General features: G+C 38.9%; 1 protein-coding gene across 5 annotated transcripts in view; it reads right to left on the bottom strand.

Annotated features, from left to right (window-relative positions):
* Positions 1-25215, bottom strand: part of ADAMTS6 (ADAM metallopeptidase with thrombospondin type 1 motif 6) — a 151110-nt gene that overhangs the window by 86320 nt on the left and 39575 nt on the right. For all 5 annotated transcript variants that reach the window (XM_052670410.1, XM_052670409.1, XM_052670412.1 and 2 more), the window contains exons 8-9: positions 9399-9442; positions 6036-6141 (exon numbers count right to left, since the gene is read on the bottom strand). In XM_052670410.1, the coding sequence (XP_052526370.1) occupies positions 6036-6141; positions 9399-9442 (150 nt within the window). The remainder of the gene's footprint in view (positions 1-6035; positions 6142-9398; positions 9443-25215) is intronic.

Below are 25215 nucleotides of genomic sequence, written 5' to 3'. Positions count from 1 at the left end.
ATTCGAGGACCAATAACTGGCTTTCCTAATTGAATTGTAATAGGATCACAGAATTACAGAACTGGAGGGGTTGGAAGGGACTCTGAACATCATCTAGTCCAATACTCCTGCTAAAGCAAGTTCCCTAGAGTGAGTTGCACAGGAAAGCATTCAGGTAGGTCTTGAACATATCCAAAGAAGGAAATTCTGTAACCTCCACTGACATCTTCTTTCAGTACTCTGTCACCCTCAAAGAAAAGTTCTTTGTCACATTCTAGTGTTCAGTTTGTGTTTGTTGCCCCTTGTCCTGTCACTGGGCCCACTGAAAAGAACCTGGGCTCATCCACCTGACATCCGCCCTTTTGTTATTTATAAGCATCGAGGAGATCCCCACTCAGCCTTCTCTAGGCTGAAGAGTCCCAAGTCCTCCACGATTCTAAACATCCTGGACTCTCTCCAGTAGTTCCCTGTCTGTCTTAAATTGGAAAGCACTACTCCAGATGTGGCATCACTATAGCAGAGGAGAGGGGAGGATCACTTCCCTCAACCTGCTGGCCATGCTTTTTTGAATGCACCCCAGGATACCACTGGCCTTTGCCACAAAAGCACACTGCTGGCTTGTGGCCAACCTGCTGTCCACAAAGACACCCAGGTCCTTCTCTGCAGAGCTCCTCTCCAGCAGGTCAGCCCCTTACTTGTACTGATGCACGCAATTATTCCTTCCCAGAGGTAGGATTCTACACATGCCCCTGTTCAACTTCATAAGGTTCTCTCTGCTCAACTCTCCATCCTACCTCGATCTCTCTGAATGGCCTACACCAGAAGGCTGAATGGCATTACTTACGTAAACTCTTAACAGCAACACAATTGCCCTAATGTTTTAGAAAGGGTAAAATTCTGTAACTGACAACTGGATTGTCAAGTTTATGGGCCGGTTCTGCCCAGTCCCATGACTGACTAGGGAGGAGAGACCCAACGACCTATGCCCCAGGAGAAGGGGAAGGATAAAAAAACTGGGAAAAAAGATAGGGAGATGGGGCTAAAAAAAAAGGACCGGCAACGAGCTGAGAGAGAAAACTAATTTACTAAATATAATATCACAACGCCATGTTCTACCAGCAGTGTGCGCTTGCAGCCTGGAAGGCCAGTTATACCCTGCATTAAAAAAGGGGTGGTCAGTAGGGAGAGGGAGGTGATTGTCTCCTTCTACTCAGCTCTTGTGAGCCCCATCTGCAGTACTGCATCCAGGACTGGGGCCCCCAGTGCTGGAAGGATGTAGAACTCTTGGAACAGGTCCAGAGGTGGGCCACTAAGATGAACAGAGAGCTGGAGCACATCTACTATGAAGAAAGGCTGAAGGAATTGGGCTTGTTTAGCTTGGAAAAGAGAAGGCTCCAGAGAGACCTAATTGTGGCCTTCCAGTATTTGAAGGCAGCGTAAAAACAGGAGGGGGAATGATTGTTTATGGGGTGTGATTGTTTGTGGGTGGATAGTGACAGGACAAGGGGGAGTGGTTTTAAACTAAGACAGAAGAGATTTAGGTTAGATATTTGGAGGAAGTTTTTCACTCAGAGGGTGGTGACACACTGGAACAGGTTGACCAAGGAGGCTGTGGATGCCCTACCCCTGGAGGCATTCAAGGCCAGGCTGGATGTGGCTCTGGGCAGCCTGGTATTGGTGACCCTGCACGTAGCAGGGAGATGAAACCAGGTGATCATTGTAGTCCTTTTCAACCCAGGCAAATCTACGATGAACGCAAGACAACACAATACAATAGAATATAATCAGAATTGAAGCTAATAAATCAAATAAATGAGAGACAGAGTGTGTCCAGAACCAAAGGCCTTACTCTAATGCCGAAGGTGAAATGGCTCAGGAGCACAAACCACATGAGACATGCGGTAAAAGAAGAGGCAGTCTCACAACTCATGAGCAGTTTTATCTTTTTATCTTTCCCTCCAAATAGAGAATGGAAACAGAACAGTGAATGTCTTCTGGGATATGTAGTTCTTCTCTTCTCAGAACCAGAAATACTGACAATCCATGGAACTGAAGCATTAAGTCTTTAGCTCCCAGTACACTACATAATGTTATTATATGGAATACCAATAACAAAAGTCATAAACTCATGACATGGACATAATTACTTCTGAACTTCAGATAATGTATTTAACTTTGCCCATCACTTAGCTATTGACATTACATATCTGGTGAATCACTTTGATAACCTCTGTGAAGGTACTGCATGAAATTTTATGCCAGCAGCCTTCAAAGTCTTCTAGTCCAAGATAAAAGTAGTGTTTTCTTCTCTCCAGTGATAGTTTGAAGCAAGAGTTGGTTCATTTCTTTCTGCCTTAAACAAAAGCACCTACAACAATCTCAAGCTAGATTCTTGCCAGGTCACATAAGGTAGAGGTACTGTTAACTCTGCCATTGGAATCAGATGTAATATCGGCATAATGTGAATACAGGATGTGGTAACACCAGCTCTTTCAACCTAGTACATTATCCACTTAGCTGTGCTGCCAAGCCCTACAATACCCTCCCTAGCGTTCATTCACTTCGTCCATCAGTTCATCTGTGTGAGGCTTCAGGAGAGATCAGTTCCTCCCCATTGGGTCAGCAGAAAAGACTGACAAAACTTGACACTCTCCATTGTTTTGTTGCTTTTTACTTTTGGAAGTCTCTAAGTCCATTTTTTTGCTAAAACATCCTGTCCTTTAACGCATTCTCTTCCAGTTTAGTTTAGTTTGAGACATGTTTGTCTACACAAATGATAACTGCACAGCTAAATATGTGAAAGTATTCCATTGTATTTCTTTAACTACAAATTGAAGTCGTAATTCTGTAAAATACTTTTCAAAGTTAATCATCTTTGATGTATGAAAATATATTCCTCTTCAGCATTTTCATGAAGTCCATTTTTTTTTATTAAGCATTTACCCACAAGTGCCAATTGAAAGTCATTGAAATATCTGTCACAAAATAATAGAAATTGTATTTTAACACAACTCTTCAGAGTATTTATTGACTAGTAAAATGTATACCCTAATTGGAAGCTTCATTATAGCTAAAGTTATCAAAGCCAGAATATTTTATCAATTTATTTCAAAGCAAAATAAAATGTCTCCCTCTTCCGTTCCACTCTGCTGAAACATTCCTCCATCTTACAAACATGAAACATTTTGAACCCTATATGCTAGTTAGTTGATTGCTAAGATCTTAAAGCTCCTGACATTGTCCTGTAAACCACATTTTCTTTTGCAATATAAACACAACTGCATAAAACAATATGAGATCCAAGATATTCAAACCGATAGAAGAACTATAAAAGAGGCAATTATCCAGTTAACAATTGGGCAATTAACATAGGTACAACCTCACAGAATCACAGAATTGCAGGTGTTGGAAGGAACCTCTAGATATCTAGAGCAAAGCAAGCGCCTACAGCAGGCTGCACAGGTAAGCATCCAGGCTGGTCCTGGAGAGGAGACTCCACAATCTTCCTGGGCAGCCTGTTCCAGAGCTCTGTCACCCTCACTGTGAGGAAGTTCCCATGAGTATTGGTGCAGAACCTCCTATGCTCCAGTTTATGGACGTTTCCCCTTGTCCTGTCCCCACAGACTACCAAAAAGAGGTTGGCCATGTCCCTTAGACTCCCACTTAAGATATTTATAAATGTTAATAAGATCACCTCTGAGTCTTCTTTTCTCAAGGCTGAACAGACCCAAGTCACTGAGCCTTTCCTCATGGGGAGATGTTCCAGGTCCTTTAACATCTTCATGGCTGTCTGCTGGACTCTTTCCAGGAGATCTGTCTTTTTTGTACTGGCAAGCCCAGAACTGGATACAGTAATCCAGGTAAGGCCTGACCAGGGCAGAGTAGAGAGGAAGGATCACCTCCTCTGACCTACTTTTTAATGCAGCCCAGGATTCCATTGGCCTTTTTGGCCACCAAGGCACACTGCTGGCTCATGGCCAACCTGTCGTCCACCAGGACCCCCACGTTTTTCTCTGCACAGCTCCTCTCCAGCAGCTCATGTCCCAGGCCGTATTCAATTCACACTGAATGTTGTGTGTGCTTCTGAGCTCCATAATATAAAAAGGATGCTAAGGTCCTTGAAAGCCTTCAAAGGAAGACAATGAAGCAGAGAACAGTGTCGGAGCTTAAAATTATCATAGACACCATCATACACAATGAGGCTCAGAGGGTCCCATGGCATATCACTGGTGTTGAAAACAGGGCTGAAAAAGGAATCACACCTTTCTGCTTTGTCTGAAACCCTATCTGAGAAGTGATCGACCTAACCAAGTAATGGACCAATGCTATCTCTGGTCCTCCATTTGCTGTTAAAACGCTCTATTTTGGTGTCCTCCGCAGTACTGGCTGGTTAAACTCTGAACTTTGACCACACAAATTTTCTCCCTACAGCAGCAGACAGAATCTCTGTATTCCTCCCATTTCACTCAGTCTTATTTCCAGTGGCCATACACTTTCTTTTCTTAGCCAAGCATTATTCTGCCTTTCCTGCACGATGTCCAGCATTTTGGAATAGCCTGTTCCTGTGCTTCTCACAAGTAATACTTAAAAAGTGATAAGCATTGATGGATTCCAATGCTTTCAAAAACAGCTTCCCCTGAGACCATTTAAACTAGTTCCCTGAGTCTGCTCTCCTCATATCCAGAGCTAAAATTTTTATGGCAGTTTTCCATCTATCACCAAAGATTTTAAAGTTAACTACTTAAATTAAAATCTATCTTCTATAAATCAAACATTGTAATCCTGATAGTTTTGAATGATAACAGAGCTGCATATATATATTTTTCTCATGTATAACTGAAATAACCTTCATAAAGTGCATAGTTACATGACACATAGATTAGAACAAAGATGTGGGTATCTTTTTCTTCTTGAACACATGACTTAAATTCCGCAACACTGCATATCACTATTAACAAGAACTTCAGTTTCTTAATGTTAGAAATATATTTTCCTCTATCTTTTTCAACTCACACAAATAAAGAAAAGGAAGAAAATGAAGATGACAAGAATTACAAGGGTGTTATACTACTTTTTGTTATACTATTTTTGCTAGGATTTTATACAATTGCTTTTGATTTTAGAATTCATCCACTTCAGGGTAACTGCAGTATTACATTACTGCATAATGTAAACGAGATCATACTTGCCAAGTGATTATCCTGCATGATAGGTGTTAAAAATAAGTGTTTAATTCCAATCCTACTCTTTATCAGCAGATTGATCGCTTCCATTTCAATATGCATTTAAACTTACAGCAGTTGTATCAAGTAATGACCAGAAAAACATGGGACCTATAAACTCAGCATTAGTCAACCCATGTAAAGAAAAAGGAAACCTCTTTTAAAAGAAAGTGCCTGGTCTTTTTGGAGTCATCACAATGTACTAGAAATGCTTGCTTTTGAAGGAAGACCTGAAGTACTTCACAACCAATTACATAATTTAAAATTCATATACTTAATCATTCTCATAACATCATGCTCTTCGAAGTGATACACTAGCACTTAAAATTCACAAGTGATGCTATGGCTTTTTTATATATCTCATGCTTGAATGAAAGAAAACTAACAGTGTATGAATACTGACAAGAGAAGCAATGTTTTATTCGAAACAGTTTGAATTGTATTTAAGACAAAATAATGAAAAGCAAAAAAGAACCTTACAACCACTTTTGTTTCATAAAGAAATGTAGACAAGTAAGAGATGGGGCAAAGAAATTTTTTTCAAAACTTAATATTAAAAATATGAAACAGTAGGAGGGTTGTGAGCCTCCTCAAAAGCACAGATTAAACTGGGATCTGAAATCAAAGGATAAACAATAAGTTTTCAGTTCTAAAGTTAAAGCTCTTGATAAAATATAATTAATAAAAGGTAGAGCTACTTATGAATACTTTATACAGAAACATGGAGCACCAGAATAGGGATGGTACAGCCATGCAGAAAAAATGATATCTACGATTAAACTAGTAGTAAAAATGTGATACATTAAAACATATTCTTTTTGTAAACTCACTCACTTGTGACCAATCTCATGTGCAATGGTAAAAGCTGAACCTAGGCCAATGTCTTCATTAATGCTGCAGCTCCTTTCAGGCTCACACATTCCAGCCACAGAGGCCAAGCCTGAATAAACAGAAGGAGACACAAAGGGTCATGCCAAGGTGTTTCAGTCTTAAAAGCCCTAGTTATAAATGCCTGGATTCTTTTTAATAATCTCTATGCACAGAAGGAGCAGTTGGCAAAAGGTTAACTTTCTAGTCATTTGCAAAATCACTGGGGGGAATTTCACTTTGCCGGCTAGACATTAATATTTTTTGAACTGCAGTCAGTGCTGGAAAATGTCTAGACTAGGGGTTAGATTTATAAATTTTACTTCTGGTAACTTGGGACCACCTAGTAACTTGAGCCAGAAAAGGGAATTCAAAAAAGCATTTCTATTTTAACATTCTTGAGGCTGAAGAAAGCAAAATGTATCCACATTATTTTTCTAAAGAAATCTGTTTAAGTTTAGTGGGTTCATAAAAACATACAAGCAACTTTTTTAGCTACAAGAAGCACCATATGGTACTTAAAAAAATTATAAAAACAAAACTGCATGCATCAATGAAGAGAAGGGGGAGACATGTTAATAAGTTCATTTAAACAAGGAAGTCTTTTCCATTTATCTTCTGTTATCTTCTGGAACTAAAACCTTTCTATATGACAAGTGCTTCGGAAAACCTTCTTTAAAGAAAGCAAGGCACAAGCATTTTCAGAATATTGTTCTTCATTATTTTTTACATTCTTCAGAAATAGAGTATCACACAACATTTTGCAGACAAAATATGCTACCCACTAGAGAAATCTCTGAGCATCACATTATTTGATGTATCCCTTTCTAAGGTTATCTGAAAAAAAGCAGTAATCCCTTCTTTTGATGAAATTACCTGCAAAATTAACTACACTGTAACAGAATATAAACTGGGAACAGTGTGACTTTGCTATGCAAAAAGAAAAATAACATACTCTTTATGAACAAGTATGCACTTCAAATTATTCTGTTTGGACTACCAGCAAGCTAGCAATAAGACCGCAAATGCTTCCTAGCTGAGTCCACATGAGCAAGTAACCTGGAGCTACAGGAGCTGGTCGGTACAATACAGCACTGACATTCAGTGCTATTCCTCTATGCATCTCTATGCATGTGCGTTGGTCATTCTATTTTGGACTAGTTTTACCTCCGTAAGTCAAACAAAACATTACACGTGGTTCAAAACTTCCAACAGGAAAAAAATGTAAGAGGCTATCATTAGGATTTAGACCCTAGTGTCTCCCTTAGGTATACATAGGAGTATCTGGGAAGTACATGTTCTGACTCGCTTTTCTCTGCAATAAATCAAGTCAGCACACAACAGAACTACTCTGATAACCAAACTATCATGGGCAAAAAGCAATAATGTCAGCTTGTTGAACTTCAATCAAAACAGACTACTCTAAATCAAATCACTGAAGGAGACATTATCACTGAGAGCAGGATGAAGAAACAGAAGACAAAACTCTGGCCACTGACAGGCGTGTACACTGCTTGCTTTATGCAACCTGTAGAAAATAGAGTAATTACAGTTCACATGCCTTACTTATGCTATTCTAACAGCGCAGCAATTCTGAATGGTAATACTTTTGTAACAACAACCATGTTCTGCTGCAAAGTGCACCATATTGGGGTGGTGAAGTCATCACTATGTTCAGATTTTTTCACTGAACACTTGCTTAGTGACTTATAGGACCATACTAATAACATATAATTATGTACTGTGCCTGCAGAAAGTAAGAGATCAACTAAAGAACACACAGTCTATAGCTCAGATCAAAGGAGAAGAGGCCTTCCCTGCTGAAATACAGCTGCTGCAGAAAAATCTGAGGCCTATCTCAGTGCAGCTCTATGTAAGATTCCTTGTTCTAGGAAACTACAACAGAAAAGAGGCGTCTTTTCTCCTGTAAAGCCTTCACTTCTGTTTCTTCCTGGAACACCAGTGATCCACATTTGTTCTGACCTTTTGAGACCTGAGACTTTTGTTCACAGACAGCTTAAATTTATGCTTTAGTTACCGGAGGTCAGTGGGACTTAAGCATATCAAATGCCTTGCAAAAGAGGGCCATGGAGCTTTATTTCTTCTCCAGTACAGTGCTTACAATGGAAGTATACCACCACAGTTTTAGAGCCAAGGGTCTCGTAACAGTACTTTGATACCATACATGATTTGATTTTTGGAGCAGAATTTGCTTTTGCATCTGATAAAGAGACGACTAGTTCACTAAAGGCCTGTATTAAAAATATCATATATAAATATCAAGCAGTTTGTGAGTGAATATTCTCCCTTTCAAATTGCTAAGACAACTTCGCAACATCAGTGTAGACAGTCTCTTCAGTTTTGTCTCTTCCACGGAGGTATCAAAGGAAACCAATTACACTTAGAAATTAATAATTACATTTTGCCTTTTACTCAAACATGCTGTTAAGATACTCTGTATTTCCAATTGGCGAAAAAATTCTGATACGTTTCTCTTCATGTAAACTAATTTCCTTTGCCACAAGTGTATTACAGGGAAAGACAAAGCAAATACAGTTATGAGTTCACATTATTAATAATTTGAACTAGTAAAATTAGAATTGTATCTTGAATTACTTCTGAGTAAATTTGAAAAATGCATAAACATTACAATAGTCTTTGAATAATGTATCTTTAATTCCTTAAAGCACTACTACAGGTAATAACTACCTTACAGTAAACAACTTCTGGTGACAAATTTAGGAAAGAAGAGAACAACCCTGCTGAACAAACCTAGGATTGTTATATGTATTTCTCCGTTGTCAAAGCACTGTTTTAAGGAGTGTTGCTATTACTGTAATTTATATTTCACTGTTATTTTTTCCAAGTTCATGGAAGGAAAAGTCTGAAGCTAATACTCTTCAAGAATAAGCAGAGCAATAGTGTAACTCTTAAAGCTCTTTTCTTTCCTAGCTTGATTTTTTAAAATGTTCTTGAGGTCTTCTACTTGTATTTTGTACTACCTCACAGAGAGAGATTAAATAAAAATAAACGACAAGTTCTCTTCTCTAATTATTGCTTGATAAATTTGAGTAATCATCTAGGTTTTAGCAGCATTAAGGCTGCCAGAGATGAGACATCCATCAGCAGCTCATTTAACTTAAACTTCCAGTGATCTATCAAAGCATATGCCCATCTAGGTTACCTCCTATTATTCACATTTATAAAACCATAAAACAGTATTTTGAAAACATAAACTTTAAAAACCCAAGCAGTCAATAAATCAACATTTGAGTATAAAGCAAAGAAACAAATTCAAATATAAACTGAAATTTCTATTTATGATCTTACCCAGAGTTCCACATGGCTTGTTCTTATAAGTGCAGATATCATATCTGTTAAAGAGAAAAAAGTAGATAAAATACGTCAGAGAATTAGATTTGTAAGTTATTTTGTATATTTATCACATATCTGTATCATAGATCAAGTTGTCAGAAAGCAATCAGCTTAATTAAGTGCAGCCAGCTGGTGTCGGCATTTTCTACACTCTGGTGTAAACCACAGGCTGCAGTACACTCGCAGCCGCTGGCTACAAGCCAGTGGGACACCTGCCAGCAAGAAAAAAATGGTTAAAGTGAATCTCCGTAATCACCAGCTCCATAAAGCAGTCTACCACAGCGCTATGAAGTTACAGAAGCATGTCTCTGGACTGCTACTGCTTCAAAACACTTGACTTCTACTTTTTGAACATACTGGAATTCCCTACAGTCTTGCACTTCAAAACAAGTAGTATTAATTGCAAGTTCTAGCATTCAGATTTTGATTCTTACTGAAGACAGTAACTTTCGATCGTAACACCAAACATTAGAAGAAATCTTAAGAACTGGCACTGTAATTCTCATCTCTTTTTTTTACAGTGATTACATGTGTCCTAAGAGCACGCTACAGTGAACTAAAATGAAAAACACACTTCTGCCAAAAACTAAATAATATATTTGAAGGAAAATTTCCTTTATTTTAGTTATGATTCGTCAAATACAGAAACTAAAGCTTTTGTGCAGTTAACATGCAAATACCTCCAGTGACTTAGCTCATCATAATAAATGTGTCCTGCAATAGTCATAAGTCATGAATGATAACTTCATATTTTGAGTACGCAAATCCATGATATGACTAGTGATGTGAGAACACTCTTATTATGTCTTCGAATTTCTAGGATTTATTCTCATTTCCCTGCAATGTGTTCCAGAAAAACTCCCATTATTTTGGATGGCAAGAGAAAACAAAGACAATAACATCTTTGTGCTTTAATTTTTAACCTAAATATATACTACTTCCAGACCACCAGGTCATTTCTGTTAAAAGTAACATAAGTGCTGTTTTCAAAAAGTTTATAACATAGAAGCCAGATCATGAGATAAATACCTTTCAGAGTTAACAGAGTTAATGTCTGTCTGTAAGCCAAATCCATGGACAAAATAACAAAGCTTAAAATTTGGAACAAATCCAGTAAATTCTCTGTAGCATGTAGACTGCTGTGACCATATGGAGACCCTGGGATTTTTAAAGGTACTAAACATGGATCAGTTTGCTAGATGAAGCCTTAATTTTGAACTCAGATTTCCATATGCACTGATCTCACCAAAGTGGCTCAAACAGTCATCTTAAATGCAACATAAGGCCCTCACTGATGTTCCATTTGCTGTTTCTGGAAAGGGCTATACTCAAATCAGCGTTGTTATACAAAATGTGTCAGAATATAATCAGGTTTTGTATGTTACAAAGCTGAAGCATGACGAAGAAAGACTTTATTGAACATTTTCTGCCTTCAATATCTATACAGAAACAAACTTAGGACTAAATCATTTAGGATAGAGTCTGAACCTAGTGCTTTTGAAGTTCAAAGCAAACAAGGATCAGAATTCTTTAATGAGAAAATCCAAATTTGCCTGAATTCTCTTAAAAGGGAGCTTAGAATATTCAACACCAGAAAGTCTATGCAATTCACAGCAATTACTGTTCTTCTCACGTTTTTTAATAGTGAATAATAATAGGAAAAAAAATTAATTAATGCCATACATCCTTCGATAAAATGAATATTTAAGAAGATGGCCAGTTCCACTACTCAAATAAAAAGCTGTTACTGACTTTAATGGATCTGAAAATTTGCCCTTATGGTCTCCATCTGCTCACTCTCACATGGGTATAAAGAAGAAGGTATTTGCTCACATTCAATTACATTTCAAAATATATTGCTGATAGGAGAATAAGACATGAATTGAATCCTTTGTTTCTCTTACACTTTTGAAAAACAAAGACCAAATCCTTCTGATTGATTGTGGCGGCCAGTGAATATTCTGCTTTATTTTTTTTTATAAGAAAGCTTGATGTTAATGAAACTTAGATTAGGATAATTAAATAAAATTAACAAAGATATTTTATTTTCCAGTCAATTAGATATTTTTGCAAGATCAATCCCAGAGCGTAACAGTATTCTAGTGGTTTGAATAGATATTCAAATAACCAATTAATCAAAATTAATACACAATAATAATTTAGGCTTCTTCTAAGCAGTACTCATACATTCTCTTCTTTATTCTCAAAAGAAGAAAAAATCTAAGTTTTCAGAGTCCACCATTCTCTTCAAGTTCTATGGTTGTTCTTTTTTCTTTTTTCCCTTTCATTAGCTTCTGCTTGCAACTTTTTCTAAAGCTGGCATCATTTTCATGTATTGAAATGTTCAATTCCACCATCTGCTAATCTACATGATTCAATAAAATCATGCTAATTTGTCTTTCTGGGTTTTGACACCACTTCCACCACTTTAATTTGAATTATCAAGGAATCCATTTAACAATGAAGATCAAACAGATACATATATTTTTTATTTTCACAGAATTTGAAGGCAAAAGAACCATCAACTTAGCTGCCTCTTGTCCATACTGCTTGTTTTCAAATCTTAACTGAAGAAAACAGTACAAAGAGAGGGGCTTTTTTCCACCAGTAGCTCTTGATCAGTAAGATGCACAGTCATTACATACACTGTGGGAATTGTACCACTCATCACATGGCTCTAGAAAGCTTCCCTCTAGAAGAAAAACTCTTGCTCCTTCTTTGTTTCCATACAAGATGTGGGGAGAGAGCAAGTCTACAAATACCTAAAACAATTTATCTCACTAAAGAATAGTACCTGAAAGAGATTCAGGGTAAAACAAACATAAATGAGGACTATACAGATCAAAACCCAAATAGTATTATGATAAACTTTCAATTTTGAAGAAAGATCACAGAATCACAGAATGGTTTGGTTTGGAAAAGATCTTAAAGGTCATCTAGTTCCAGACCTCTGCTGGAAGGAGCACCTTCAAAGAATCAAAGAAATCAAAGAATCAAAGAATTGTAGAATGGCCTGGGTTGAAAAAGACCACAATGATCATCTAGTTTCAACCGCCCTGCTGTGTGCAGGGTGGCCAACCAGCAGACCAGGCTGCCCAGAGCCACATCCAGCCTGGCCCTGAATGCCTCCAGGGATGGGGCATGCACAACCTTCTTGGGCAACCTGTTCCAGCGTGTCACCCTCTGGGTGAAAAACTTCCTCCAAATATCTAACCTAAACCTCCCCTGTCTTAGTTCAAAACTATTCTCCCTTGTCCTGTCAGTATCCACCCTCATAAACAGTCATGCCCTCTTCCTTCCAATACATGAAGTTATTTGAAACCCCATTCAACCTGATCTTGAAGACTTCCAACAATGGAGCACCCACAGCTCCCCTGGACAACCCATTTCAGTGTCTCATCACACCCTCAAAATGAAGAATTTATTCCTATGTCTAATCTAAATCCACCCTCTTTCAATGTAAAACCGTTACACCTTCTCCCGTCAATATACATCCTTGCAAAAAGTCTTCATCTTTAGGTCCCCTGCATGAAATAAAAGGCTATTAAAAATAGCCTAGCTCTAACACCATGAACCTCCTCTGGACCTTCTCAAACAGCTCCACCTTCTTCTTGTGCTGGGGGCCCCAGAAATGAACACAATACTGCAGATTCAACCCATGGCAACTAAACTCAGGAATTTCCAGGTAAAATTCAGAAGGTGACCACACAGTTATTAACATGCAAAATGCATCTACTCCATTCTGGATAAGAAAGCTTATTAGGTGCCAGCAGTTCTAAGCCCAACTGTCAGTGACATCTAATTTTCATTTATGAGTACAGCATAAACTCTTAAGAAGCCTCAGTTATCTACAAAGCTCACCTGCAGAAAAAAACCTCTCTTCTGCATATCTTATGAGTATTACAATCCTGACTGCTTGAGCAGGTCACTTAAATCAAATATGTAAGAAGGATGGGCTCTTTGTAAACATAAGTACTGCTCCATCTTCTCAGATAAATCATGTACAGCTACAGTCAATCCAAGATGTGCTAGGTAACAAAGAATAGAACGACAAATTGCTGTGGAAAAAAACTACTGAGACAGATGAAATATAAATGAAAAAAGGATGCAGAAATTCAGGTGGGATTAAACAAACTGGACATAAGACTCTCTTTCAAGGCAGTTGGACATGTACTTTATATATGCAGTACTACAAGACCTGCCAATTAAGAAGCTTGAAAATAAAAGACTAGTAGAAAACAAAATAAAGCCTAAGAACTGGTAGGAGGAGAGGGGGAGTTGCCCTCTATGTTAAGTGGATAGATTGCGAAGAGCTGTTTCTGAGTAACAGCCGTGACCAAGTTGAGAGCTTTTGGATTAAAATCAAGGATCAGTCCAGCAAAGCACATCTAGTGGTTGGGGCCTGCTACAGGCCACCTGATCAGGAGATTCCTGGAATCTGTTGAGGATAACTTCCTGATTCAGGTATTTGACAGATTAAAGCTGCGTGAAGCCTTACTGGATCTGGTGCTCACCAAAGCACCAGGAAGGAAAGCTTTAGAAAGACTAAGACTGGAGGCAGCCTGGTTTGCAGTGATCATGTCCTGGTGGAGTTTGTAATCTTCAGGAATGCAGGACTGGCAATAATCAGAGTCAGGACTTTGAACTTCAGGAGAGCAAACTTCAAGGAACTGCTAGGTCGGATCTTCTGGGAAACTGTCCTTAAGGGCATGGGTACATAACAGAGCTGGCAGCTCTTTAAGGACATCCTTCTGAGAGTGCAAGAGCATCAGAAGAAATTGAGCAAAGGAAGTGGGCAACCAGCATATCTGAACAAGGACCTGCAGCTTAAACTGAGGGAAAAGAGGGAAATGTACAGGAAATGGAAGTAGGGTTGTGTAGCCAGGGAAGAATATGGGCACACTGTCTGCATGCGTAGAGGTAGAATCAGGAAAGCCAAGTTACAGACGAAGCTGAACTTGGCAAGGCATGTGAAAAATAACAAGAGGTTCTTCAGGTACATAAGCAGGAGGAGACAGACCAAGGAGAGTGTGACCAAGGTGAGGATGAAGAACTAGCTTCCTCAGACATGGAAAAAACTGAGGTACTCAATGGGCACTTCACCTCAGTATGCAATGGTGGTCACATTCCTCTCCATGTCTGCCAGGACAACGTACCTCTAGGTGAGGGTATGGGGAGCTGATTCCACCCCACTGTAACAGTGGACCAAGTCCAAGACCTCCTCACAAAACTGAATGTATATAAGTCCGTGAGGCCGGATAATATCTATCCTAGGGTTCTGAGTGAGATAGCTGATGTGGTTGCCGAGCTGCTCTCCATCATATTTGAAAAATCATGGCTGGCAGGTGAAATCCCCAATGACTGGAAAAAGGGAAACTTTACTCCCACTTTTGAAGAAAGGGAGAAATGATAACCTGGGGAACTACAGACTGGTGAGCCTCACCTCTGTGCCTGGAAAGATCACAAAGCAGATCTACCTCGAAGCTATGTTAAGACACATACAAGACAAAGAGGTGATTCGAGACAGCCAGCATGGCTTCACCAATGGCAGATTGTGCCTGACCAATCTGGTGGCCTTCTATGATGGAGAGTGATGACATAGGTGGACAGGGGAAGGGCAATGGATCCATCTACATGGACTTCTGCATAGCCTTTGACATGATCCCTCACCACATCTTCCTCTCTAAACTGGAGAAGTATAGATTTGAAAGATGGACTGTTTGGTGGATTAAGAAATGGTTGGCTGGTCACAGCCAAAGGGTTGTGATCAACCCTTTGTGTTCTATGTCTGGGTGGAGGTCGGTCACAAGAGCTGTCCTCCAAGGGTCAGTGTTGGGACCAGTGCTCTTAAACATTTTCATCAGTGACACAGACAATGGCATCGAGTGCACCCTCAGCAAGTTTGCAGACAACACCAAGCTGAGCAGTGCAGTCAATATACTGGAAGGAAGGGAAGCCATTCAGAGGGACCTGGACAGCCTGGAGAAGTGGGCCCATGAAAACCTAATGAGGTTCAACAAGGCCAAGTGCAAGGCGTTGCACTTCGGTCAGGGCAATCCTTGAAATCTCCTTGAGAGCAGCCCTGCACAGAAGGACTTGGGGGTCCTGCTGGACAAGAAGCTTGGCGGACTTGAGACAGTAGTGTGCTTGCAGCCCGGAAGGCCAACTATGTTCTGGGTTGCATTAAAAAGGGGTGGTCAGCACGGAGAGAGAGGTGATTGTCATCCTATACTCAGCTCCTGTCAGGCCCCACCTGGAGTACTGCATCCAGTCCTGGGGCCCCCAGCATAGGAAGGATGTGGAGCTCTTGGAACAGGTCCAAAGTAGGGCCACTAAGATAAACAAAGGGCTGGAGCACCTCTACTATGAAGAAAGGTTGAGGGAACTGGGCTTGTTTAGCTTGAAAAAGAGAAGGTTCGTTGTGGCCTTCCAGTATTTGTAGGGAGCATAAAAACAGGAGGGAAAATGATTGTTTACATGGGTGAATAACGATAGGACAAGGGGGAGTGGTTTTAAACTAAGACAGAAGGGGTTTAGGTTAAGTCTTAGGAGGAAGTTTTTCACACAGAGGGTGGTGACATACTTGAACAGGTTGCCCAAGGACGTTGTGGATGCCCCATCCCTGTGTTCAGTGCCACATGCAGCCTGATCTAGTGGTTTTGTGACCCTGCCCATGGTAGAGGAGTTGAAACTAGATGATCACTGTGGTCCTTTTGAACCCAGGCCATTCTATGATTACATGATTCTATGAACTAGTTCAATTCAGAGTTCAAACAGAACTACCTACTACAATTATCAGCTAACTTTTATGGAACATTTCCAAGTGTGTTATTCCAGAAAACAAAGTTTTATTTTTCATCTGTTTTAAACCAAATCCTAATGTTAACACTTTTTATGATAACAGATTTTTTTGTAATAAATTATTCAAGTTTTTAAGGGTCCTTATATGTCCTTGTTCAACGATAAACCTAACGAGTTCATCAGAATTTGATCTTCTTTACTTTCCACTTTTCATGCTGTGCAACTTATTCAAATACAGTCTGTCTGTGACTGGATGCATAAGTAAGGGCTAAAACAAGTTAAAAAATAAAAAAAAAAAAAGTATTTTACATAAGTTAATTTCAACACCCAGAGCTATAAACTGAACTGCTGCTGATCAAAATGAAATTTCAGACTTCCAATAAAGAAATGAACAATTTAACCTCCCATTTCTAAATTACAAAAAAATAGAAGTTAAAAAATTCAAACAGTGAGTTGAGTGTCAACATACTCTTTTTCATAAATAGCTGTTTTTAAAAGTTATTTTTCAAGTACAATTTCACTAATGCTAGTGTGTGGAAGAACAGCTATAAAACCAGTACTGGCATCCGATCAATTTTTTTAATAAACTTTTCATTGTAGTTCCTCAATAGTTTACCACTTTTAAGATAATTTGGTCATTCACTAAACTTGAACAGTTTACAAACAGTAATACACATATATAACACAATACTTGCTGATCTCTTTCTAAAACTTTTACTGCAGTATATACTTAGACTTACAGAAAGTGGTACACCACAACAGGATTCTGCCTTAAAATAAAGTACAGATCTTATTTGGCTTCTTCCTCAAAAGCCTCAAACCAAAAAGAGCTATTTAAACCAAGGAAGGGAAAGTGTAATATATATGTTACACATCACTCAACAGAAATATCTTTTTCTATTATTAGTTTTCCATGTGTTGAAAAATGCCACAGACAACAAAGTCTGGCTCTGTTGGATTTTTTACTGATATTAAGTTTGGCGGAAAAATGACATCCTGAGTTACAGAATTTCTGAGCTAGAAAAATCATTATCACTTTAATTTCTAATTTTCTGATTTACAGGAAGTGAAATATGTAAAACAAAAGATAGTCAAAGACATATCAACAGAGAGCTATTTATCTTCAGTAATATCTTACTGCATCAGTATTGTATCAGTAGTTTCAGCCTAGCCTAGCAACCTAAAGATCCATCTCACTTCCTTACATCTTTATACCCTGTTCCAACTTTTGTGCTTATGCATTCAGTATCAGCACCCAAGATAAAGAACTTAAAATACGTCTTCAGTAAACTGAGATCAGCAGTTCAGATACACACAGGTCAATCATAATACAGAAAAATCCCCAGGCCTTCTGGGAGGCTTAGCCCACCCTCTAATAAATCCATCCATTCTTTCCAGTGTATATAAATCCCATACCAGATTTTTGTTCTTTTCAACACAATGATTCCTCAACCTTATCAAGGAATAAACTCTATGTCAAAGACAACATTGTTGAATTCTGAAAATTATGACAGTCAGGCACAAGACTTGCAAGCTAGACACCATGAATCAGAGAGTTATATTATATTGGGGGTCGGTCTCGATAGTCTCTAGAGGTCCCTTCCAACCCCTACAATTCTGTGATTCTGTGATTCCATCACACATTTTATTTTCTTCTCCTGGAATAGTTCCTAGTCTATTTTATAATAGTGGACGAGAATAATTAGAGCTACCTACATGAGCGACAAAGATTCACAAATGACAGTCATAATCTTATAACTATTCAGAGATTATTGAAAGACTCAGGATTTGCCCTATAACAAGACTATAGAGAATATTTAACCTACTGTACTCTGTTCCTCAAAACTGAATTCCACAGCTTTAAAACATTCTCGGTACCTTTCCAAAGTTTACATGTGATTACCTAAGACTAGTTTAGAGAACAGAAGTTTCTTGCTATTTAATCCAAGTACACTGTTAACAATATTTGTATCAGTGCATTCAGGAAAAATCTGGTGACAGATGGACAAAAGCTCTGTTCAAAGGACATTTATTAAGAACATCACAAGCAGCTTGTAAGGCAATGTTTCTCAGAGTGTTCTAATACAAAAAAGTCTGGGAAAGATAAGCAAAATTAATTGCATAGGCATGGTTAGTTGCATCCTGCAACACAGCAAAAAATATGCTAAACTGTGTATAGGAAAACAGTAGTCCAGACCTCAGGCAGGAGGGAAACAACAGCTACGCCTACCAGCCATGATTTAGTTTTGTTGTACAGATATAAATAAAATAGTATAAAAATGTAAAGCCTAGAATTTAGAAATATTACATTTTTCATTTTTTGTTTGTACCATATGAACATTTCAAAGAACAGATTATTTTCTAGTCAAAATTTCATCATGTTAAGAAACATATATGGCATGGGCAGAAGGCAAACAATCAAGAAGAACTAGGGCAATGACAGAGTTAACTTTTCCATAGAGAGAAATATGAATATCTTAAAATCACAGAATAGAATCAGAATATTTCAAGTTGAAAAGGACACACAAGGATTATGGGAGTCCAACCCCTGGCTCCACAAAGGACCATCCAAAATTCAATCAGTAAGTGTGAGAGCACAGTTCCAACTTCATGAACTCTGGCAGCTCCGTGCCATCACCGATGCCCTCAGGAATGTGTTCCAGAGCCTTACCACTCTCTGGCGAAGAACCTGTCCCTAACCCCACCCTCCCCTGGCACAGCTCCATGCCGTTCCCTCAGGCCCTGTCGCTACCACACAGAGCAGAGCTCAGCGCTGCCCTCCGTTCCTTGTGAGGAGCTGCAGCCGCCATCAGGCCTCCCCTCAGCTCTTCTGCTCTGCACTGAAGAAATCCCGGGAACACTGCTGGTCTTCATATGTTTTGCCTTCTAGATCCTTCTCAAACTTAGCAGTGTTCCACACTCTCTTAGTACCTTTACAGCCTCCTTGTACTGTGGTGCTCAAACCACACCCAGTGGCTGCACAGCACAGAGCAGAGGCGAAAACCCCTCCCTCACCCCCTGGCAGTGCTGGGCCTGGTGCCATCAGGGTACAGCTGGCCCTCTGGGCTGCCTAGGCACACTGCTGGCTCATGTTCAACTTACCATCAACCAGAGCCCCAGATCCCTCTTTGCAGGGCTGCTTTCTAGACTCTCATCCCTCTGTCTGTACATAACCAGGACTGCCCCAGATATATTCAGGATTGCCCCATTCCCAAAGCAGAGTCCACCACTTGCTCCTGCTAAACGTTATGCTATTAGTGACTGCTTAGCCTTCCAGTCTGAGAGGATCTCTGCAAAGCTTCTCCACTCTGAGGGAGTCAATAGCAGTGAGAGAGAGTATTGAAAGCCTGCCAAAATCCAGAAAGATAACATCAACTACCCTCAACTAGCCTCATTTGGTCAATGGTTTTCATAACATCAATTGTTAATAAATAAAAATAATTTACAACTGGTTGTAAATAATCATATTCCCATTTTTTCTCAGTGAAAGACTACAACAAAATTTAAAGTCAAAATCATTTACTTAAAAAAAAAAAAAAAAAAAAAAAGAGTTGGATATAATTTCTTTCCAGCAATTCCAGAAGAGATCCCACCTTCAGCAGTGCAGAGGCAACAAAGAATAGCCATACATTTAGTGAAGTCAGCATCACATTACTTAGAGTCTTCTTTTTTAAAGCATTCAGGAACTGGGATGGCACATTTTTTGACTGCTAAATAATCCACTTAATTGACTCAAGACATAATCAAAAATAGAACTGCAACACATCATAGTCTTCCTTACCAATCACTAATGCTACTATTGCTTTTGTTTGCTGATCATTATTTAAACCACCGTGTAATTAACTTCTGTAGGCTAAATATGACCAAAGTGGAAGAGTCAAAAACAATCTTAGTCGAAGCCTTGTAAGCACTTCACAGTTTATAAGATTGTATTTCACATGTCTGAAATTCATTCCTAGGTTTTGCTAACATTTGGAGAACACTTTCTTATCAGAAAGCAAAGCGGATCTGATTTTGACCCCAAAACAGCAATCAAATGAGTAATAACAGATGACAGCAGTGCCATACATGCCTTTAATTCCAGCTTTGTCAGCCCAGGCAAGTTTCCGTGTGCTGCTCCAAGCGCAGCCCACAGGAGGAGCGAGTGGTGATTTAGCAGTGGATTGTTAGAGTTAGGGTACTATGAGTATGTTGATGTTGGACTTGATGATCTTGAAGGTCTTTTCCAACCAGAGTAGTTCTATGATTCTATAATTTTTGTTCTTTAGCATTTCCAAATACATTGTTCAGAACTGTGTAATACTTCTTACTTCACTTTGTCAGGTAGAGCTAAGTAGACATTTCTTCTGAAAGAATCTGAATAATAAATGTTTGGTCAGCATAACTTATGACCTTGCAATTTTTAAGCAGGCCTAAATATCCTAAAATTAAAATATAAGCAAATATTTTCCATTACAGCTGAATGTGTAAGCTAATGAGCCACCTCTACTTTCTTTTTCCCTAAATCTCTACTCACTTACTCTTTTTTTTCAAGCTGCTAAAAGTAATAAATGAGCGATTTGCCATTGGTCTGGCTGAAGAAAATGTGAAAGTCATAGAAATGCAGCCTAGGTGCTATTCCAACAGATATCTTCTTAAGAGGTCAGAAGAATCATGATACTACTTGGAAGTTGTATGTGATCAGCTCTATAAAATATCAAGTTCCATAGCACAATAATACAAGTATATACAATGAAGATCTAACTTCAACAGCATACTGGATGGTCATGAAGCATCATCCCTTCAGCAACTTATTACTCCACAACTCCTTCCAGTTCTGGCATTAAAGTGTCTTATAACAGCTACATCACCCTCAGCTCATGAAAAATGAAGGGTTATCTGAGTCAACTGAATCTGTAATAGATATGACTAAACTAACTTACATTACCTTCACATTACTTTGTATTAAGTTGCCCATGTGTCTAAACTATTAAACATTCCCTTAGATTTGCCTGGCACCACTATTACTTTATGTATATCACTAAGTATACCCCAAAAAATCATTAGGCCATCCAAAACAGATACTTGTAAGCCACCTACGAACTACATCTCACTTTGTTAAGAACCTTAACAATAAATGTGGTTTGAATACTCTTCCTTTTCTGTGGACTAACACTACAGTTTGACACTCTATTTTGTCTAATGCTTAATCTAAAGCCACTACTAAAAGAACTATTAAATTCCATCATTCTTGATTAAAACTAACTAGTTTACATGAGTTCTAGACTATCAAAACTACAAGAGTTTCTCCAGAAGTACTGTTACTATCTTGGCCCATGACATCAGTGATAGGACTACAGGGAACAGCCTCAAGTTGCACCAAACTGAACCTCAAGGGGAGGTTCAGATTGAATATCAGGAAAAATTTCTTCTCCAAAAGACTAGTCAGGTGCTGGAATGGGATTCCAGGAAGGTGGTTGAGAGACTGATCCAGGAGGTGTTCAAAAATCATTTAGATGTACTAACAGACATGGTTTAGTGTCATGATATGTGGACAGTCGCACTGTACTGCACAGGATGATCTTGGAGGTCTTTCCCAACCTTGGTGATCCTTTGATTCTATGCTGTGATCAGAACCAGATGTTAGTGGTATGGACACAGAGGCTGAACTCTCCCATCAATATTTCATCACATTTTGTAGCTATGTGACATAGGGCAGCAAAGGGGCAGTCTGACAAAGTGGCAAAGTGTATGAAGCAAAGGTTTACCACTGAATTCCTCCATGCAGAAAAAATGGCACCCCAAATCTGTTAAACATTTATGGACATCAAGCAATGCATGTGAGCACAGTGAGGTGGCGGGTGCTGTGTTTCAGCAGTTGTTGCAACAATGTTGTAGCCACATTGTGGAAGGCCATGCAGACTTTTACAAGCTGGCTCTTGTTCATCACTGGTGGAAATTTATTGCTACTGGTGACTATGCTAAAAACAAAACAAAACAAAACAAAACAAAAAAGTGTTTTGTAGCTGAGAACTTGCTCTGTCATTGTTATTGCGCTCTTTGCACTTGCCATGGTAATAAATATAATGTATTATTTTTGGCACATTTTCAGGCTTTTAAGTTTATTCTGAAGTACTCTTAATTGAATCTGTTCAAAATGCTTTTGGACTTAAGCTGTGGGGCTACTTTTAGAATTGGACCAGTAAGGCTTGTACAAAACAGTAAGTAACTATTATTATTAAGTAACTATTACTAGAATAGCAGAACTGCTCAGATTGGAAAAGACCTTGAAGATCACCAAGTCCAACCGCAACCTGACCATTCCACCCTAACTCTAACAGCCCACTGCTAAATCATGTTCCTGAGCACCACATCCAAATGGTTTTTAAACACATTCAGAGATGGTGACTCAACCATCTCCCTGGGGAGCCTATTCCTGTGCTTAACAACCCTTTCTGTAAAGAACTTTTTCCTAATAACCAACCTAAATCTCCTCTGGTGCAACTTGAGGCCATTTCCCCTTCTCTTGTCACCTATCACCAGTGTGAAGAGACCACCACTCTCTCTGCAATCACCTTTCAGATACTGGAAGAGAGCAATTAGAAAGCAATATCATGAGCTGGCAGTCTAGTTCTGACCACACCACATGTAACAGGAAATAACTTGGTAACTATTTGGTAAAAATAGATAGATGCTTGGAGTAGGAGACTATCAAGAGAGCTGTCATTTCCCCAGACTAAACAGCCCCAGTTCCTTCAGTTACTCCTCATAAGGCATATTCTCCAAGCCCTTCACAAGCCTTGTTACCCTACTTTGAACATGCTCCAGCACCTCAATGTCCCTTCTGTACTGAGGTGCCCAAAACTGAACACAGTACTCAAGGTGAGGCCTCACCAGTGCTGAGTACAGGGGCAGGATCCCTGTACTCTAGTCCTGCTCACCACACCATTCCTGATACAACCCAGAATGCCATTGGCCTTCTTGGCCACATGAATACACTGCTGGCTCATATTCAGCCATCTATCCATCAGTACACCAAGGTCCCTTTCCATCAGACAGCTTTCCAGCCACTCTTCCCCAGGCCTGTAGGGTTTCCTGGGGTTGTTGTGACCAAAATGCAGGACCCAACACTTGGCCCTGTTGAAACGCATACAGTTAACCTTGGCCCATTGATCCAGTCTATCCAGGTCCCTCTGTAGCGTTCTTCTCCCCTCATGCAGATCAACACTCCCTCCTAACTTGCAGTCTCCTACATTTATTTCAAGTCACAAGGAGACTCCTTGAAGAAATTTGAGAGCTGTTTTTTTTTCTAGCAGAAGTCTAAAAGTGTCAAAATAGAATCTAAAAATCTAGAAAAATAGCTTGCATACCATCAAATTTGGAGAACATAAGACTTAGTGGTACTGTATTTAAGGGGCACAACTGAAAAGGACACAGAACAGTGACTCTGCTTTCCAAAAGCACCACAGAATACAAAACAAAAAAAACACCACCACCTCAGTTCTTGGAGGATACACTGTTTAGTGGTTATTAGTGTATCACAAACCGGAGTCATTAAAACTGAGGGCACTGAAAACTGATGCTTTTAGCATAACATCTGTATATTGATGGGTATAGGTATCATTGAGCCAAAGGGCCATAGAACATTACTGGGATGCACTGAGAATCCTAAGTTGCGTTCTGTCTGGAAAGCTAAAGAGAACTTTTTTGTTTCAGCTGATTAGTTGAAAGAGGAGAACTCACATATTATTTTCTTTGAAGAGTATGTAATTGTAAAAAGAATAGCATAGAATGCCTGCTCAACACACTTGCTTTGTTTTCTGCATTAGGGTAATTCTGAGTATTACGGAAAGCTTAAGATGGGCTTCTCTGTTTTGTTTTTTTTTTCCTTCTCAAAAAAATAAAGTGAGACTTTGGATGAATGTTAGATTCAAATAACAAAAAAATACTCAGCAGAATGAGTTGTATTGCATGAAAGACTGCTTTCAAACAGCAGTACTTATTTCAATCCACAATTCGATGGAAATAAGAAAAGGTATGAAGATTGTGCAATTTTGTTTTTTTATTACAGGCTGCACAAAACCAGGAAAAACTAGATTAGGGTAATCCACTGAATAAAATGCTAAAACAAGAAGTGCGTGGTGTACAAATAAGTGGCTCACATAAGTTCTGTGCCTCTGGTTTAAGTAGTAAGAATAATCAAAGACACAGTGAAACCCAATTTCTCATGTTATCATGGGTTCCGACGACGTAGGTATGGCATAGTCAAAAGAACTGATGCTCAGAATTGGAACGCTGTAAGTTTAAGACTAAGCCATTTTGGCAGTAAAATTTCACTTTCAAATATTTTTCAGTAACATACACTCCATGAACATGTATTTAAAGATTGTGCATATGCTTACATTTAAGTGGCCTACTGTTGACTTGTATTTGCCTGTAGTGGTAGAATCAGACCCTTAGGCAAGCAGTAAGCCATACACAAGATCCTGCTTTGATATTATGGGCACAGAGTATCAGCACAACTATATACCTAAGTCTCACATAAAATTCACCAAAAATTAACTGATGCTTTAATTTTACACAAGGAATTTACATTTAATATGAAGTTAATCCTATTGAAGCCATAAGACTCAATCCAGTGAATTAAGATTTTTAAGAATTAAGATTTGATAATCAGATCCTGTAACCTTTTTCCAGCATAGTTTGCAGCTATCAAATGTAAAGTAGAAGTGATCCCGGAGAGAGGCAGCAGGTCAAACTCCAATGCAACAAAGCTAGAATTGCACAATCATTCAGATAAAATTTATTGTAGAATTATTAACATTCAAGCGCAAGGAACATAAAGAGCAGACCTGTTTGAATGCTACCACCTTCAAAGCTAGGTATTTTAAGAATAAAACGCACAACAGTTCAGAATAAAATCCTGTTATCTAACAGCAATAATAGCCAAGGCTGAACAGCAAGAGTGAAATTCTTAAACACAAACTTTGTT

The sequence above is a fragment of the Tympanuchus pallidicinctus genome, unplaced genomic scaffold, assembly GCF_026119805.1.
Source record: "Tympanuchus pallidicinctus isolate F22 unplaced genomic scaffold, pur_lepc_1.0 scaffold9, whole genome shotgun sequence".
NCBI classification, from domain to species: Eukaryota; Metazoa; Chordata; class Aves; order Galliformes; family Phasianidae; genus Tympanuchus; species Tympanuchus pallidicinctus.
This window is presented reverse-complemented; position numbering and strand designations above follow the sequence as displayed.